This window comes from Pristis pectinata, chromosome 8 (genome assembly GCF_009764475.1).
Source record: "Pristis pectinata isolate sPriPec2 chromosome 8, sPriPec2.1.pri, whole genome shotgun sequence".
In the NCBI taxonomy this organism is placed as follows: Eukaryota; Metazoa; Chordata; class Chondrichthyes; order Rhinopristiformes; family Pristidae; genus Pristis; species Pristis pectinata.
In genome coordinates this window covers 86,952,038-86,968,887 of record NC_067412.1, presented here as the reverse complement: position 1 = coordinate 86,968,887, position 16,850 = coordinate 86,952,038, and the positions used below count along the sequence as shown (strand labels likewise).

Sequence of the window (16,850 nt, the reverse complement as noted above, 5' to 3'; positions counted from 1 at the left end):
AGAAAGACTATCCCAGCATTTACTGAGTAACTTATAAAGGCACTACAGGGTCATTAGTCTAATGGAGCTGTGTCAATTCTGCTCTTTTTCTTGAGGTTTTTAACTGCTGTGGCATTCATTTTGAAACAAGGAACTCAATGTACTGGGAATTGCAAATGTACTCCTATTACTAAAGATAATCTTTGAAGAAAATGCAGCTTGGATTCTGGCCATTGACAAAGTACTCATTAGCAATTCTGCTCTGGAGCATTCTAGAATTGTGGTTATCCTACCTTATTCAGAACCAGAATTTCATCTGCATCAACAATTGTAGTAAGCCTATGAGCAATAAACACAGATGTACGATGATGAATCAAGTCCTTCATTGCATTGAGGATATTCTGTGGAGAGTAGAAATTGATTCTCACATTAGTGCAAGGAGAACTGAAAACCAGAAAACTCAAACAGCGCGACTTACAAAATGGAATACAGAAGTTTATTCAAAAATTTATCTTAGCACAGATATCAATTTGAGGTTTGAGTTATCTCAATTAAAAACATATGTAACATGCAGTTAAAATTCATTATGGGGTGGTATTGGCTATGAAAGATGTTTTGATCTAGTGTGGGATATTTGACCGGAAGAACATACCTCTTCAGTGATTGAATCCAACGACGACGTAGCTTCATCGTATAATATAATGTGAGGGTTTTTCAATATTGTCCTAGCAATTGCAACTCTTTGTTTTTCTCCACCTGAGAGAAACATCAGATTAAGACAAAACCAGACTAGGAATAACAATGATCCATTTGAAGCTGTTTGGTTCTTCCAGAAACCACACACAAGGTTGAAGCATAAGTAACTGACTTTAAATAGTAAAAATACTATGAAAAGTGATCATAGATCCCTCTGGTTTCAAAAAACATTTTAATACAGTGAAAGTTTAATTACAAACTGGCCTTTGAAAAAAAACAATTTACCGTTCATATCAGTTACATTGGTGTGGTTTTATTTTACATTAGATAATCTTGTGACTGTGCTCACTGGGGTTGGTGCAAGACAGGAATTTGGAAGCTATAGCATTTTACTGAAACTGCAATCTATCTCAGAACACTAACATTTTAAGCCGGTAGGCTTTATAGTGTAAATGACAAAGGTTTGAAATATTCTTTCAACATGGAAAAAAATAATGAATATTCTATCTACAAGGACTAAGCAGTTATTAAATGGAAACAATAAAAATAAGTTTCTCTTCAGTGGTAGGGTTGGGAAGGGGGTGGGGTTAAGATTTATTGTTAGTCCAGGGATAGAGATTTAAATATTAACAAATGAGGAATTCAGCAAACAACAGTGCCTTTTATGTTAAAGTGACAAGATCATCCTGTGGTAAATGTGGAATGTTCCTGGAGAGAAAAGAGCATATTCTGTTGCTGGCTACCAAGGAGACCAATCTGATCTGTAGTTACATGAATATTCTAAGATGGCGGCTGCCCTACCTTTTCCAAAACCAGAATTATATTTGCATTAACAACTCTTCTGGATAGTAGTTAGAAGTTTTGAATAATTAGTAAGGAAAGTGAACATGATAGAATTTTAGTAATTATATATCTTAATATGGAAAGCATTCATCGGAACACTACTTTCGGTCACTGAGGAAGAAGAAATGACAAATGAATTACCCAAAGAAATGAGTTTATTCCAAGAGCCTGAAGGATAAAAATTTCATTTTCTATTCCCTTTAAAACTTAACCAGAGAAAACAAAAACTGCTACACAACTGACTCTAGTTCCTTTATACACATGCTACATTATTTGGTAAAGCATCAATGTTTTGTTGCTGTGAATCATTTTGATTTGTAACTAGTAATTTAGTCTATGGAGAGAACTCTGCCATTGTGAATTTGCAAATAGGAAGTTTCCAAAGACAGCAATGAGATAATGACCAGATTTTTAAAAAATTTATAAATGTTGTTAACTGAGGAATAAATACTGGTCAAGACATATGGGATAGCTCTTTCCCCACCCAAAAATAGAGAAGGCAGACAGAACCTGTGTTTAAAATCTATTTCTATATCATTTGCTCACCATTATATTTGAAAAACAAATTGAAAAGAAAAAAAATTCAGATGCTAGAAATCTGAAATAAAAGCAGAAAGTGCTGTTCTCAACAGGTCATACAGCAACTGTGGAGAGAGAAACAGAATTAATGTTTCAGCTCAATGACACTTTATCTGATAAAAATTATTGATTAAAAAAAAACAACTCCTTCCCCTTCTCTCCACAGATGCTACCTGACCTGCTGAGTATCCTCAGCATTTTTATTCTTAACACAACACCTGATTGTGTGGATTAAAAGGGTTAACTAATATTTTCCACAATCAAGTTATTCAGAAACTTTTTGCTAGCCACTAATATTACTCTACACTAGGTGGTCGGAGGAGTGTAAAGAATAAAGGAAATGGATGTTGGCAATTTTAAAAAAATCCAGGGAGCAGACAGGCAACAATGGAATAGATCGTACTGTGCATTTCAAGAAACTATGTTTAGCAATTCTTTACCTTTGCAGAATTGCAAACATTAAAACCAAGAAAAAAAATGTGGGTGTATATTTCAGCTGATATTCAAGTCAAAAATGTTGCAGAACTCTTGGATGCAATTCATCATACTTCATTTTTAATCCTCAGTAGATAAGCAGGCAAGGCAGATTCTTTTGGCAGTTAGTTTAAATTAATGTATTTGGCAAAGCGATTTCAGCTTCAAAGATGCAAAAGTGACAACTTCGGGGTGGAGTCATGATTGGAACAGAGTGCTGTGGTGCAAAACAAACATAGGGTAGTTGTCCTTAAGTGTGTAGCCAGAACAAATAAATCCCTAGGATTCAATTCACAACTGATTAAAAGATAGTGCTTCACTGTGGCTCACAGCCAGCAGTAACCATACTATGTTGCATTCCGACATGAAGGCAAACCTTTATCTTAATCACAATGACAGAAAAAAATACATAAGTAAAACTTAGTATCCAATCTTGCTGCTGACATGCTTTTTTTGCATCTAGTCAATTCATTCTTTCATTGTTGTCCAAAATATAACCTAATGATTAAATGGTCAGTCACTATTTCCATACATACAAGATGGACAATGTACATTGTCTCATTGGTAACAAGCCCCACCTAGTGGCCTTGGCTAACATTAAAAGTTTAGCAAACAGTTCAGGGTGCGTTCAACCATTAAAAATATTCGCCAGTACTTTAATGTCCATGCAATCAAATTAAGATCTCCAGTCGTTCTTTAACTCACCAGAAAGCTTTAGTCCACGTTCACCAACTTGAGTGTTATAACCATGTGGCATTTTGAGAATGGAGTTGTGAAGCCCAGCAATCTTAGCAACGTGGTATATTTCTTCTGCCGTTGCATTGATGTTCCCATATTGGAGGTTATAGAAAATTGTATTGTGGAACAGGACAGCATCCTATGAGGCAAGGAAAACAAACAATTTCAATTTTAAATGTGGAAAAATACTTAGCGTGGTGGGGGTGGGGGGGGGAAGCATGCTTGCGATAAAATGCATTTAACAAATGCTTCACTTAATCTCTTATTCAAGAATTAAAATTTTGCTTACAGACTCCACTTTTTGTAACAAAAATGGACACCTGACAGTAATTGAAATCTCCATTCATTTATTCTTAGAATGAGCATTTAATGCAGAACAGCACCATTCAGGAATGATTTCATATAGATACAGAGAGGCAGACTGTCAGCACATGAACTGATTTGTAATGGAAACATTTTTAAAATATCAGTTTGATGCAATACAAGTATAAAGCTACAATAGACAATTTAGGGGACAAAAGAATTTTCACTTGATTAAAGTTAAATCTGGCAGTACTGTATTTCAGATTTATGTTCATGTTCAAAATGATGGGCCTTAGCTGGTTCAGAAAACCTTCTTACAAGCCAAATGGTCCTGTTTGCTTAGAAAGTATTCAAGAAACAAAATAGCCTTAATCAATTCAAATCTATATTATGATGAACAGACTGTTCATTACAATGTTCATATCTGTGAAAATATAATTTCCATAATATCAACTAAATAAATGGAATATGCATCCAACAGATGAAATTATCTTTTAACGTATATTTTTTGTTAAACTAGCTGATAGAATTAGATTGGACAAATTTCAAATATTTTTTCTGTATGTGCGAAATACATGGCAGTTATATAATTCTATTAAAGAGGTCAAAGAATGGACTATTATTTAAATGAAGTGTCCTTTGATACATCTGGTTTAAGATGATACATTTTGAAATAAAAACAGGAATCACTGAAAGTACTTAGCAGGTCAGACAGCATGTATGGAGAGAGAAAGAAAGCCACCATTTTAGATTGATGATCTTTCATCAGAACAGGTTATCTAGAAAATAATTCATATTTAATGGATGACATGGCTTGCTGGGTGGCAATACTTCCAGGATAACTAAAAGATATTTTAATGCATTTACTATTTATATCCATTGAAGCATTTAACAAAGCAAAGTCCTGAAATAATTTGGACTATTTTAAATTCACTGTTTCTTCAATATTTATTTAGCTGGACAAATTCTTGCACAACAAGGTTCAAGTAATTTGTGAGACTAATGGTGTGAGAGATGTGGTGAGGTACTTGAATGACAATGAGAGCTCATTGTAATAAGCAATTGTAGTCCCTTCTATTTTTTGTCCTTGAGAAGGCACTGTTCCATAAATTTTAACTATCCTTCAGAAAATCCAAAATGTCACTGTGTAAGTAGAAACAATATAGTAGAAATTAATTTTCGACAGTGGCACTAAACAATGGCCAATGGATTAGGCACCATTACATACAGCCCCAATAATCATTTCTATTCCCTGCAATGCCTATAGGAAAATGTCCCAAAGTGTTCCAAAGCAGTTACATCATTGGAAACGACAAGAGCCAGTGAGCACGCCATGGCCTTTTCAGCAACGTTATTTCTGAAATATTCAAAGCAAAGCCCTTGGACAGAAACGTCTGTAGAAAGCCTACAGCATTTAAACACTCCATCCAGTGCCCCAACCAACACATCCTGTTTCAAACCGAAATATAGACAAAATCTACTCCTTAAAGATGTGCTACATTCAAAGCATCCACATTGAATCCTAAGATTAGTATGCAAGATGAATACCACATGAACATCTCATCATAGCTAATGCATTTATGCAACTAAGTCATTTTAAATCAGATAAACAACAGTCTACCATCTGTCATTGCAGTCAGCTTCAAGTTGGGCTTCCAATTTCAGAAGATTGCCCAAAGCAAGAATAATTCAGACCACTATTGTGCTCAACAATTTGACTGATAATTTTCCTAAGGCAATGAATTTTATGCTATTCACTTGTTTTGAGTATGACAACTGTTCTGCAAGTTATCACTATACGTCAGTTCACATTTCTCCCCAAAGTCAATGGTTAGCAAATCTAGATTCAGATGTTCCTTCACTTTGAGGCTAGATCTGGCAACTGCTTAAATAAAGTTTTAACCACACATAATGCATTCAAGACCAGATTAAAAAAAGCTATTTTGTCAAGTGATGGATCTTTACCTGTGGTACAATGCCAATGGCTTTCCGTAAGCTTTCCAAACTGACGTCTTTAATATTCTGGCCAGCCACGTATATGTTCCCTTTCTGAGGTTCGTAGAAGCGAAACAGCAACCTCACTATTGTGCTTTTTCTAAATCACAGGAACAAATTGTACTATTATTTAATATCAATGTAGAGACATGAATGAATCTACCATACAAATGACAACTAATATGAGAAAATTCTTTTTCATGACTAAGAACTATAAACTTGATAGCTTCACTGGTAAATACTGAGACGGAGGTATCCTATTGATACAAGGTATCCAAAGATTAAAAAAAATAAAGATATTTAGGTACAAATTATTAATAATCAATTTTGAAAAGGTAAAATACTGATCCAGATGAAGTATATCCACAGGTATTAAACTTCTGTGATAGCAGAGGTATCTCTAGATAGAAATGATTCATTAGAAACAAGGATAGAGCTAGAGGCCTGAGAAAACTGATACCAGTTCTCCATTTTAAAATAAGTGGTAAAGTCCAGAAAATTATAGGGCAAACAGCTTAAAGCTGATGTTAGGAAAAAGGATGAAAATGTTATGTGAGAATGCAAACTGTATATTAAAAGAAATAGAAAATCAAACAGATAAATGTCTAGGCAGTCTTTTTTCAAGAGGAGCCAGACTCGATCAGCCTTACCGGACTTTTGAAGTCAAAGGAGCAATAGACAAGGCTAAAGCAAATGTAATCTGTTTGAATCTTTATATGTCATTTGATGAGGTACACAATGAAGACTCATGCAGAGCTGAGGGTGAAGAAACAATGGATTGCAAGTTGGATACAAAACAGTAAACAGAAACTTCAAATTAGAAGGCAGCTACTAAGACTGCACAGAAAGCTGGGAAGTAATGTTCCATTGTGATTACAGCTGGAAAAACTTAATTCACCATTTGCAAATTAGATCTGGCACTGGGAATCATATATACAATTTTAAAGCTGCAGATTACAGCAAATTTAAAGATACAGTTTATCTTATTGAACAAAATGTGACAAAGTACAACCAGCTGATTGGGCATGTAATTGACAAATGATTTTTAATGCAGATTAGTGCACAACAGTGCATCCTGGTGGAAAGAGTTAGGAATTCATATACTGTTTGGATTAGAATCTAAATTTTGTAGAGGCAATAGGGGACATAGAGGAGGTAACACTGAAAATAGCAACAAGTTCACAAACGACAAAAAAAAAGCACTGGAGTTCATTTTGAAGACATTCTGTTGCACTTGTACAGAAACTTGTTGATATTGCACATTATTATAAAGGAAACAGGAAAAAAAATTCAAATAGTTTACATCCAGAATTAAGATCAGAGAGACTGGAATTATTTTTCTCCTGAAAAGAGAAGCTGAAATGTTGCCCAATTGAATGGGTATTTGAGAATACATGTTTCAACTTTTGATGAAGTCTCAAAAGAGGGATCACAAAAACTTCTCTACCAAGGAGTTGCAAAAATGTAAAATGTGACATCACAAAGAGAGGCTGAGGCAAACAGTGTAGATGATTTGAAGGGAAGCTTTATAGGCACAAGGGGAAAGGAGAATATGCTGATCTGGCTAATTAAGGAGACCCACATATATGGATGGGCTGAATAGCCATCTTTCCCTCAACACTGTAAAGTTTTGGCATAATTATTATTTGCGTATTCAGAATTGCCTTCCATGCATTTTTTCCCCAACCATCTTTCCTTTACAAATATCAATATTACTGCTGCTTCTGTAAAATGAAATATGTTAAGAATAGGTAATGTACTTTATTTTAATAACGATCTGATTATACCATAATTTTAAAAAAAATTACCCAATTAAGTTACTCAGGAGATTAAAGTGTGCCAGAATATCTATTAACTTCCTTATTTTTGGATGACTTTGGTCATAAATTTGTGAAGGGAAGATCTTGCCTCACAAGCCTGATAGAGTTCTTTGAGGAGGTGACAAGGAAGATTGATGAGGGTAGTGCGGTGGATGTGGTCTATATGGATTTTAGTAAGGCGTTTGATAAGGTACCTCATGGTAGGCTTCTTCAGAAGGTCAGAGGCCAAGGGATCCAGGGAAGCTTGGCTGTGTGGATTAGGAATTGGCTTGCCTGTAGAAAGCAGAGGGTCGTGGTGGAAAGAGTGCCCTCGGATTGGAAGGCAGTGACTAGTGGTGTCCTGCAGGGATCGGTTCTGGGACCTCTACTTTTTGTGATATTTATAGATGACTTAGATGAGGGAGTGGAAAGCTGGGTTAGTAAGTTTGCGGATGACACTAAGGTCGGTGGTGATGTGGATAGTGTGGAGGGCTGTCGGAACTTACAGAGGGATATTGATAGGATGCAGAGCTGGGCTGACAAGTGGCAGATGGAGTTCAATCTGGACAAGTGTGAGGTGGTACACTTTGGAAGGACTAACTCCAGGGCAGAGTACAAGGCAAATGGCAAGGTACTTGGCAGTGTAGAGGAGCAGAGGGATCTGGGGGTTCATATTCACAGTTCACTGAAAGTTGCCTCACAGGTGGATAGAGCAGTTAAGGCGGCCTATGGGATGTTAGCTTTCATAAATCGTGGGATTGAGTTTAAGAGCCGCAAAGTGATGATGCAGCTTTACAAAACTCTAGTTAGACTACACTTAGAGTACTGTGTTCAGTTTTGGTCGCCGCATTATAGGAAGGATGTGGAGGCGTTGGAGAGGGTGCAGAGGAGATTTACCAGGATGCTGCCTGGATTAGAGCGTATGGAATATGAGCACAGGCTTAAGGTGCTAGGGCTTTATTCACTGGAAAGGAGGAGGATGAGAGGAGACATGATAGAGGTATATAAAATATTGAGAGGAATAGACAGAGTAGACAGCCAGCGTTTCCTTCCCAGGGCACCAATGCTCAAGGCAAGAGGGCATGGCTTTAAGGTTATGGGTGGGAGGTTCAGGGGAGATGTCGGGGGGGGGGGGGGGGGGGGGGGGGGGGGGGGGGGGGGGGGGGGGGGGGGGAATGCACTGCCTGGGGTGGTGGTGGAGGCAGATACATTGGACAGGTTCAAGAGTTTGTTGGATAGGCACATGGAGGAATGTGAGATAGAGGGATATGCGGGAGGAAAGGGTTAGATAGTGTGAGGGTGGTTTGATGGATGGCACAACATGGTGGGCCGAAGGGCCTGTTTTGTGCTGTATGGTTCTATGGTTCAAAAAGATGCACTTTGAGAATGCTTTGAAGAAGGGTTTAGAAATAGAAGGACACTTGGAAAATTTAACTGTCAAACACCCAGACAGTGGTAGGCATGTGTTGAGCAAATTAGATGATGAAGAGAAGCAAGAAATGAAGGGTATTTCTGCAAAAAAAGAAAAAGAATTATCTGGTACAAGTTCTCATCCATAGAGATCCAAATGATACCAATGGTTCAACATTGCACTGGGCCATAATGGGGAAGCAACTTATTGTTAATTGGTGACTCCTATATAAGAATAAGAGAGAACATATGAAAAAACACGCAAAACATAGAAAGAAAAAGATAAAAGGAAGAAAACTGGAAAACATTTTTAAAACAAACAGAAAGACTACCACCATAACAGATGACTTACCCTGAACCACTACCACCTACAATTGCCACTTTTTTCCCAGCAGGAACTTCAAATGATATTCCATCAAGAACCTTTTGGCCATCCAGATATTCAAAGTAAACATCATCAAAAGTAATGGTAGAATTTTCAGGAGTAACCTGAAGTACTGCAGCTGTTTGTGCCTCCTATAAAAGCACAAAAAAAAACAAGTTGCATTACGCTCTGGGAACCACATCTAGTTTACAAAAATAAACACATGGTGCCTCTTCAGATATTGTAATTGGAAATTACTGTCTTACTTCAAATCTTCAGTTTTTATAAAAATTATTTTTAATTTAATTTTTACATGCTCATATATAAATTTCAGACTAAAAATCCAGAACTTAAGAGCCTGCATGATTGACTTTCAAAAAGTTGCACCATCTTACCTTAGTCTTTGTGTCAATGCTTAGCAAAGTAAACAATGTGTTCATGTCTATTAGTGCCTGTCGTGTCTCTCTATACACGGTGCCCAGAAAATTTAAGGGAAGAGACAACTGGAAAAGTAGTCCATTTACCATCACCAGATCTCCTACTGTTAGTGTACCTACAAAAATGAATGGAATGTTACAAGATATTTCCATTTAATTTTCAGGTCAGCTCGAGCAAGACAAACAAAAACACTTAAGATTTTAAAAATATTGGAATAAAATATTTGTCCTATCCAAATTATGGTGACGAGTTTACCCAAACCTTTAAGAAACAGAATGCCATATTATTATACTGAGGGACTTGGTCATTCAAAACTGTGCAAGGTGAATAATGATAATCAAACACCACAACATTAAAAGGTTTTACATAAACACTTTACATACTGTTACTGAAATGCAGTCACCACATTGGGTATGCATAAGCGGACGTGCTTACATGATGAATTTCAGCACTGCAGGAGGTAGAATAGATTCCTATAGTTTCAAATTATTGCTGGTTTATTGGTCAATGCAGTTGGAGAAGACTTAAATTTTTTTTCTGCATCGACAGTTGATAAAAGGATACCCAGCACATCTAAAATGTTTAAATTAATTCCATTTCCAGAACAGATAAAGGGAAGAGACAGGTGTCAAGGAGGAAGAACTAATGTGTCCAATCCCATATGATGAACATAATCATTTGCTGCTTGTTCTTCTGACCACTGGTATCATCTCCCTTGCCAGCTGCATATTGCCCAGGGAACAGCTATTCTAATGGTGCATTCAATCAATGTAATCAATCTATTTCTTGAGAACTGTGAGACAGCAGCTTTACCAGTCTTTCAGACACACCTATTATCTTACACACAGCCATAGCATGGATGTTAGTCAGCTACCTCCCCATGCCAAACAAAAAGTTCTCCAGCAGGCCATTAATGAATTATATCAACTGCACCTTAACGTAGAATGTAGGAGTTCTCAAAATAAAACTAGAAAGGAGAGTCCAGCTTCAAGCATATAACACATTAACCAGTTTAACAGCAATACCTGCCAGGATTCCTTGACTAGCAAGTAACATGATCCCAGTCAGACCAAGGCTAAAGATAAGATTCTGACCAAAGTTCAGCACTGCAAGACTTGAGGTAGTCTTCAGAGATGCATCTTCATAAGATTTCAAGAATCCATCATACCTTTCTGCTTCATACTTCTCATTATTGAAATACTGCAAATGGAATTTAAACTTTAGTACTCTTTTGTCAATCAATAACTCATTTTGTTGTTAAAGTTTACTACCATAAATACAGAGCAAATAAGTTATATATTACAAAGCATATAAATGAAATACACGTCTGAAGGATATTCTTCAGAACACTGTACATTTCCGACATTTCCACACTTTTAAATTATCTTGATATTTTCAAAAATTATTTTCTGTTGTACTAGGAGCACCAACTCCATGTCCACGACCCTCCTATGGACAGGACACTGGCTTCGTGCCTGGAACTTTCCATGGAAGTCAGACATGTTTGTTTGGATCTGCTAAATGCCCACTTTACAGAATATCTTAGGATATGGATATTATAGCCAGATCAAATTTTTTATTGCAATTCAGAAAATCAGGAGAGACTGATTTATTTACTTTTCAATTGGATTGCATTCACAGTAAATCTGTGCAAAACATTAAAAATGTTATCTACTTTGATAGAAATAATCTAAATAGTTCAAGTCACAAGGAAACAAATGAAATTTAATATGAATTAGAGGCAGCTCATGCTAGTGGAAATGGTCTTAATCTTTTACATTTCTGCAGTAGTTGATGTTATTTGGAGGGGAGGAAGAATTTTAAGTGTATAATCTTAGAGCAAGGGAAAAGATTGCTTGAAAGAAAAAACAAGACTATTCAGAATTTCACAAAATTGAATTCTGAGCATTGTACCTTCACAGTTTCATAATTCAGGAGCGAGTCTATTGCAGCATTGCCAGCATCATTATCAGCTTTATTCATTTTGATTCTGAACCGAGTCCTACAAATGAGAAATTACACTGAAGTTGTAAAGTTGCCACAGTAAAGACATTAGCATGTAAAAAAGTAAAAATCAAATGTTAGTTCTACAGTACCTCCACTGTGTAATGCCAACAGTAAAAGCTGAATATGCACCCAAAGTCCCTAGGGTTATTAATGCAAACGACCCACCGCATTTAAAGTACTGTAAAAAAAATTAAAATTGAAAATTGAATTTATTAATCAAAATGCAAGTGATTTGTACAAAAGAATCCAAATATGACAAATGCAGATTGATCGATGTGAAGATAATTTCTTTCAAAATCTATCTTGATTTGGTCTGCTCTTTATGATTAAATTTATTAGGCACTAGATGATGGCTACTGGATATTGTAAGTTAATTATAGATAGCAAGGGGAACACTGATAAATTATAAACCTCAGGAAAACCTACATTCAATCTATTGGTTGAAAAGCACCTGTGAAGAGTATGATGAGATTTATTTAAACGGAGATCCTTCTCCCCTCCGGGACAGTTCAAATTATAAACGGCTCCACAACTGGTCAAAATTTAACTGTACATCATTGGTTAGCTCACATCACAAATGTTGGACAATTGAGACTTGAGTCACTACAGCTTCATCCATCCTATCCAGTGAACCACTTTTTCTGACCTTAAGAATTTTGTTGTCACATGATGGTTTAACTGGGACACAAACAACAACCCAAATCACTGAGACAGTAATTCCTAAGTGATGATGAAAATGCTTTAATACTTAATAAAAAATACTTCAATATTTTTAACAATTGGCACCATTGTCTAACTTCTTAAAAAACAACTGCCTTCCACACTCCATGTGATCATATTCAAGTTTCTTAAATCACTATTTTCTTGACTATAGAGCTGGATAGTTGCCTGAACTTGGCAACCACCCACCCACCCACACTATTCTCCCCAGATAAACGAGCCGATATTCCACCATCCGACTGGCATTCAGTGATGTGGAGCTAGCACCAAGAATGAGTGTCGGCCTTGTATTCCAGAGCCTTGTTCATAGAATGTGTCTGCTGGAAATCAGAGGTATTTAAAAATAAAAAAATTAAAATACTAATAAATAAAAATATTAATGTGAAATGAAGCAAAGCACCGTCACAGAAGCAGACACTCCTTCATATAACTGCTGTCACCACTGATACATTAGTCCACCTTGGATTAAAGCTGAAGTCCAGATGCAAAGTGTACCTGGACACTCTTCAGCAAGTCATTACTCTACCAATGGGCTCAATGGAGAGTGCGTCAAGGGTGTGTGTCTGCATGTATGCATAGAAGTCCAAGACTTCCTGAGCAGAGATCTGTTTGGTATCAAATCAAAACCTGACCTGATCATGGAACCTGACCATCTACACCCTCTTCATTTTACCTGCTGACAATTGTAACCCCACTATTTAACGAGGAGAGAAAAAAAACAGGAAACTACAGACCAATTGTAGGGAAGATGCAAAAATCCATTATTGAGGAAGTAGAAAATAACAGGAGGGGGCAGAATCAACATGGATGTGTGAATGGGATATCATACTTGACAAATCTGTTGATTCTTTGAGGTTGTAACTAAAAACCAATGAATGTGGTGTAATTGGATGCTCAGAAGACCTTCCATAAGTTGCCAAACAGATTAGTTAACAAGTGCAGATGGAATTTGGGGCAATTTCAGGTAAATAGACAGAAATAACAGGAACAAATGGGTCATTTTCGGGTTGGGAGGCTGTGAGGTGCCACAGGGATTGGTCCCAGTTGTTCCCAACCGGTAATCAATGACTTGTGTGAGGGGATCATCTATAATAAGCTCAGTGCCAGAAGTGGGTTACAATGATGCAGAAGTGTGTGTGAGCAAGAGAGCAAGAGAGGAGGCGGGGGGGGGGGGGGGGAGGTTGTGTGATAGAGGGAGGAAGTTGGAGAGGGAGGAGGGTATAGACTGGTTAAGTGAATGGATAAGGGCACTGGAGAAGGAATAAAATGTGGAGAATTGCAAGATCAACCACTTTGGTCAAAAAGAGAGATACTGAAATATGTTGATGTTCAAAAGGGCCTGGGTGTCCTTGTACACAAATCACTGAAGTACAATGTGAATATACAGCAAAGAATTAGGAAGGCAAAAAGAATGCTGGTTTTTGTGCAGGAGTATTTGAGTATGAGAGTAGAGAAAACTTTCTACAGTCATATTGGAGCCTGGTGAGATTGCAAACGGAATACTGTGTACAGGTCTGGTCTCCCTATCCAAGGAAGGATATACTTGCAATAGAGGAAGTTTACCAGGCTGATTCCTTTGATGTTGTGTTTGCCCAAGGGAGCAAGATTAAGCAAACTGGGCCTGTGCTTTATTAAAGATGCAAGGAGACATCATTGAAATGTACAAAATTTTTATGGGGCTTTACAGTTTCCCTTGGCTGAGGTCTCCAGAACCAGGGGTCAGTCTCAAAATAAGAGGTCGGTCATTCAGGACTGAGATGAGAAGAAATTTCCTCATCCAGAGGCCACTGAACCTTTGGAATTCTCTACCCAGATGGGGATATGGAGGCTTAGTTACTATGTATATTCAAAACAGGGATTGATAATATTTTTGGATATTAAGGGGATCAAGGGATATGGCTGGCAGTTCTTATTTGACCAATTCTACAACATGCAACAATGAGAATGGATAACAGTGCAAACTATTGACGTGCTGTGAATTGGGAGTAAGAACAGGCAAGCTTCAATTCCCACCCAATGAATTTCCAACATTTACTGAGCAACCCCCTCCATGCCAGGGAAAAGCTAAAAGCATCTTTATATGTCCCTTGGAAAATGCTGTTGCTTGCAAACATACAGAAGTTCAGATGGAAGTCTGGAGAATTCCAAGCAGAAGGCAGTGGCACAGTGAGAGGAGCTGCTGCCTCACAGCTCCAATGATTCAGGGTCAATGCTGATCTCCAGTGCTGTTTGTGTGGAGCTTTCCTCTTAACCACTGGATGCTCCAGTTTCTTCCCACACCAAAGATATGCTTGTTGGTAGGTTAATTGACCAATGTAAATTGGCCCTGATGTATGATTGAGTGGTAGAATCCAGGGTGGGGGAGGGGGGGGGGGGTGGGGTGCATGCAGTGAAAATATCAGATCAGCATAGGATTACTGTAATACTGTAAATGGGTGCTAATGGTCAGTATGGATTCTATGGGTCAAAGGGCCTGTTTCCATGCTGCACCACTCTCCATGACTTAGAGTCTGTGTGCCCCTACTGTGATATTTTATTCCCTGTAATAAACAGCCCTTTGGCAGATTACATTTTTATTTCCTGAGAAAAACATCAACTGCCGGATCATCAACTTGGTTAAAGACACACACGGGCCTGCCCAAGACACACACGTTTGTCTTCCAGTGCAAGGTGATGTCCATAAGTGAAAGCCACCGACTGGCACAGTCCAGAATGCAGGACTCCGTGCTGAGAGACGCGTTGAAGCTCACTGTAGCCACTGCAAAGACTGTGGGCAAGGATCACAGCCCAAGGTTCTACTGCTCCTGAACAGAGGGGCTGGGTCCTGTATAACAGCCTCTCAAACACTCCATGGGTATATTGTTTATAAATAAAACAGAAGTTGCATCAATGCATTGTAAATAGAATGTATTGATTTGATGGCACAATGAATGTAAAGAAAAGACATACTGATTGTATTGTATTTCCTACATTTTTATACATACAGGAAATAAAATATAATATTTTATGAATAAGCACCTTTAACAGACCATCATTCACTGGACACAAAGCCAAGATCTCAGAGCTGCTTTATTGTAAACAGCACAATTCACAAACCACCTGTGTCCTTCTCAACTTGTTAGCCTGCAAATGACTAATGTAGTCTGTCTTACTTCTATCTGAGCTAAGCCAAATGACTTAGATACCCAAATTTGTTGTGTGGTTAAATATCACCTGCAGAAAATACAGGCATGATTTAACAAAATTGTTAGCATATTTCTTACACCAAGCTGAATAAAGCTATTTTCAAATTACCTTCATCACTTTTGAAACTCTTCCAATCTAGCTCTTTTCATCTGGGTTTTCTAATCGAGATTATTAGTGTCATAAGACTCGAAGGAAAGTTTCCAGCTTACTCTCTTGTCTATTGGCAGCACATGATAACCGAGCGTACAGAATGCAAATACAATGGTCAATATTACCCAACAGCTATCAGTTGCTTACGAATTGACAAATTGGTTCATGGTATTTTCTCTCTTCTTCCATCGGGTAGAAGATACAGGTGCCTGAGGGCATGTACCACCAGACTTAAGTACAGCTTCTACCCCACTGTGATAAGACTATTGAATGGTTCCTTTATACAATGAGATGGACTATGACCAAACGATCCACCTTGTTGTGACCTTGCACCTTATTGCTCTGCACTTTCTCTGTAGCTGTGACACTTTACTCTGTACTGTTACTGTTTTTACCTGTACTACATCAATGCACTTTGTATTAACTCAATGTAACTGCACTGTGTAACAAATTGACCTGTACGATCGGTTTGTAAGACAAGCTTTTCACCGTACCTTAGTGCAAGTGACAATAATAAACCAACACCAAAACAGTTCAAACAAACATATTACTTACCAAAATGCTGCTAACAAGTAGTACTTCAAATGTGGTGGGACCCAGGTTAAACACTAAGGCACTGAGCACAAAACTGATTCCTCTCGTTCCTCTGTCTATGGCTTTTGAGAGTGCACCTGTCTGTCTGCTGAGGTGGAAACCCAAATCTAAGTTGTGCAGGTGGAGGAAAACATTTTTAGCTATTCGCCTGATGGAACTTTGAGCTACTTTGCCAAAGACAGCATTCCTTAGCTCATTGAAGGCAGCTGCGCAAACCCTGGAAACACCATCTGTAAAGGAATTCAGAAAATTCAAGTTGCCTTTTGTTTAAAAAATGTACTTCAGCATTTCAAAATTGCTTCAAGTATAGAATTACAAAATTTCAAGATTGAACAGAAATTATTAAGAATGTCTATAATACACCAAAATTGCATTTTTTTATTTGAACAAAAATACAGCTCAACTATCTCAGCAAATTCTACGCCTGATATGTGAAAGGATCCCAAATGTTTTCAGTCTGAGTAACCTGATCTCAGTTGGGCTGCAACAAGCTGGTAAATAGCCTCAGCATTGCAGGCTTTGGGAAGAGACATACAAAATACAGAAAAGGACCTCTGTTAATAATCACTTTCCAG

At 37.6% G+C, this 16,850-nt stretch overlaps 1 protein-coding gene across 1 annotated transcript in view; it reads right to left on the bottom strand.

The window, feature by feature from the left end:
• abcb7 (ATP-binding cassette, sub-family B (MDR/TAP), member 7) overlaps nt 1–16,850 on the bottom strand; it is a 42,739-nt gene that overhangs the window by 4,717 nt on the left and 21,172 nt on the right. Inside the window, exons 5-14 of the mRNA XM_052022144.1 lie at nt 16,237–16,505; nt 11,715–11,803; nt 11,533–11,620; nt 10,644–10,818; nt 9,576–9,733; nt 9,169–9,332; nt 5,578–5,707; nt 3,277–3,448; nt 632–735; nt 273–380 (exon numbers count right to left, since the gene is read on the bottom strand). Of these exons, the coding sequence (XP_051878104.1) occupies nt 273–380; nt 632–735; nt 3,277–3,448; nt 5,578–5,707; nt 9,169–9,332; nt 9,576–9,733; nt 10,644–10,818; nt 11,533–11,620; nt 11,715–11,803; nt 16,237–16,505 (1,457 nt within the window). The remainder of the gene's footprint in view (nt 1–272; nt 381–631; nt 736–3,276; nt 3,449–5,577; nt 5,708–9,168; nt 9,333–9,575; nt 9,734–10,643; nt 10,819–11,532; nt 11,621–11,714; nt 11,804–16,236; nt 16,506–16,850) is intronic.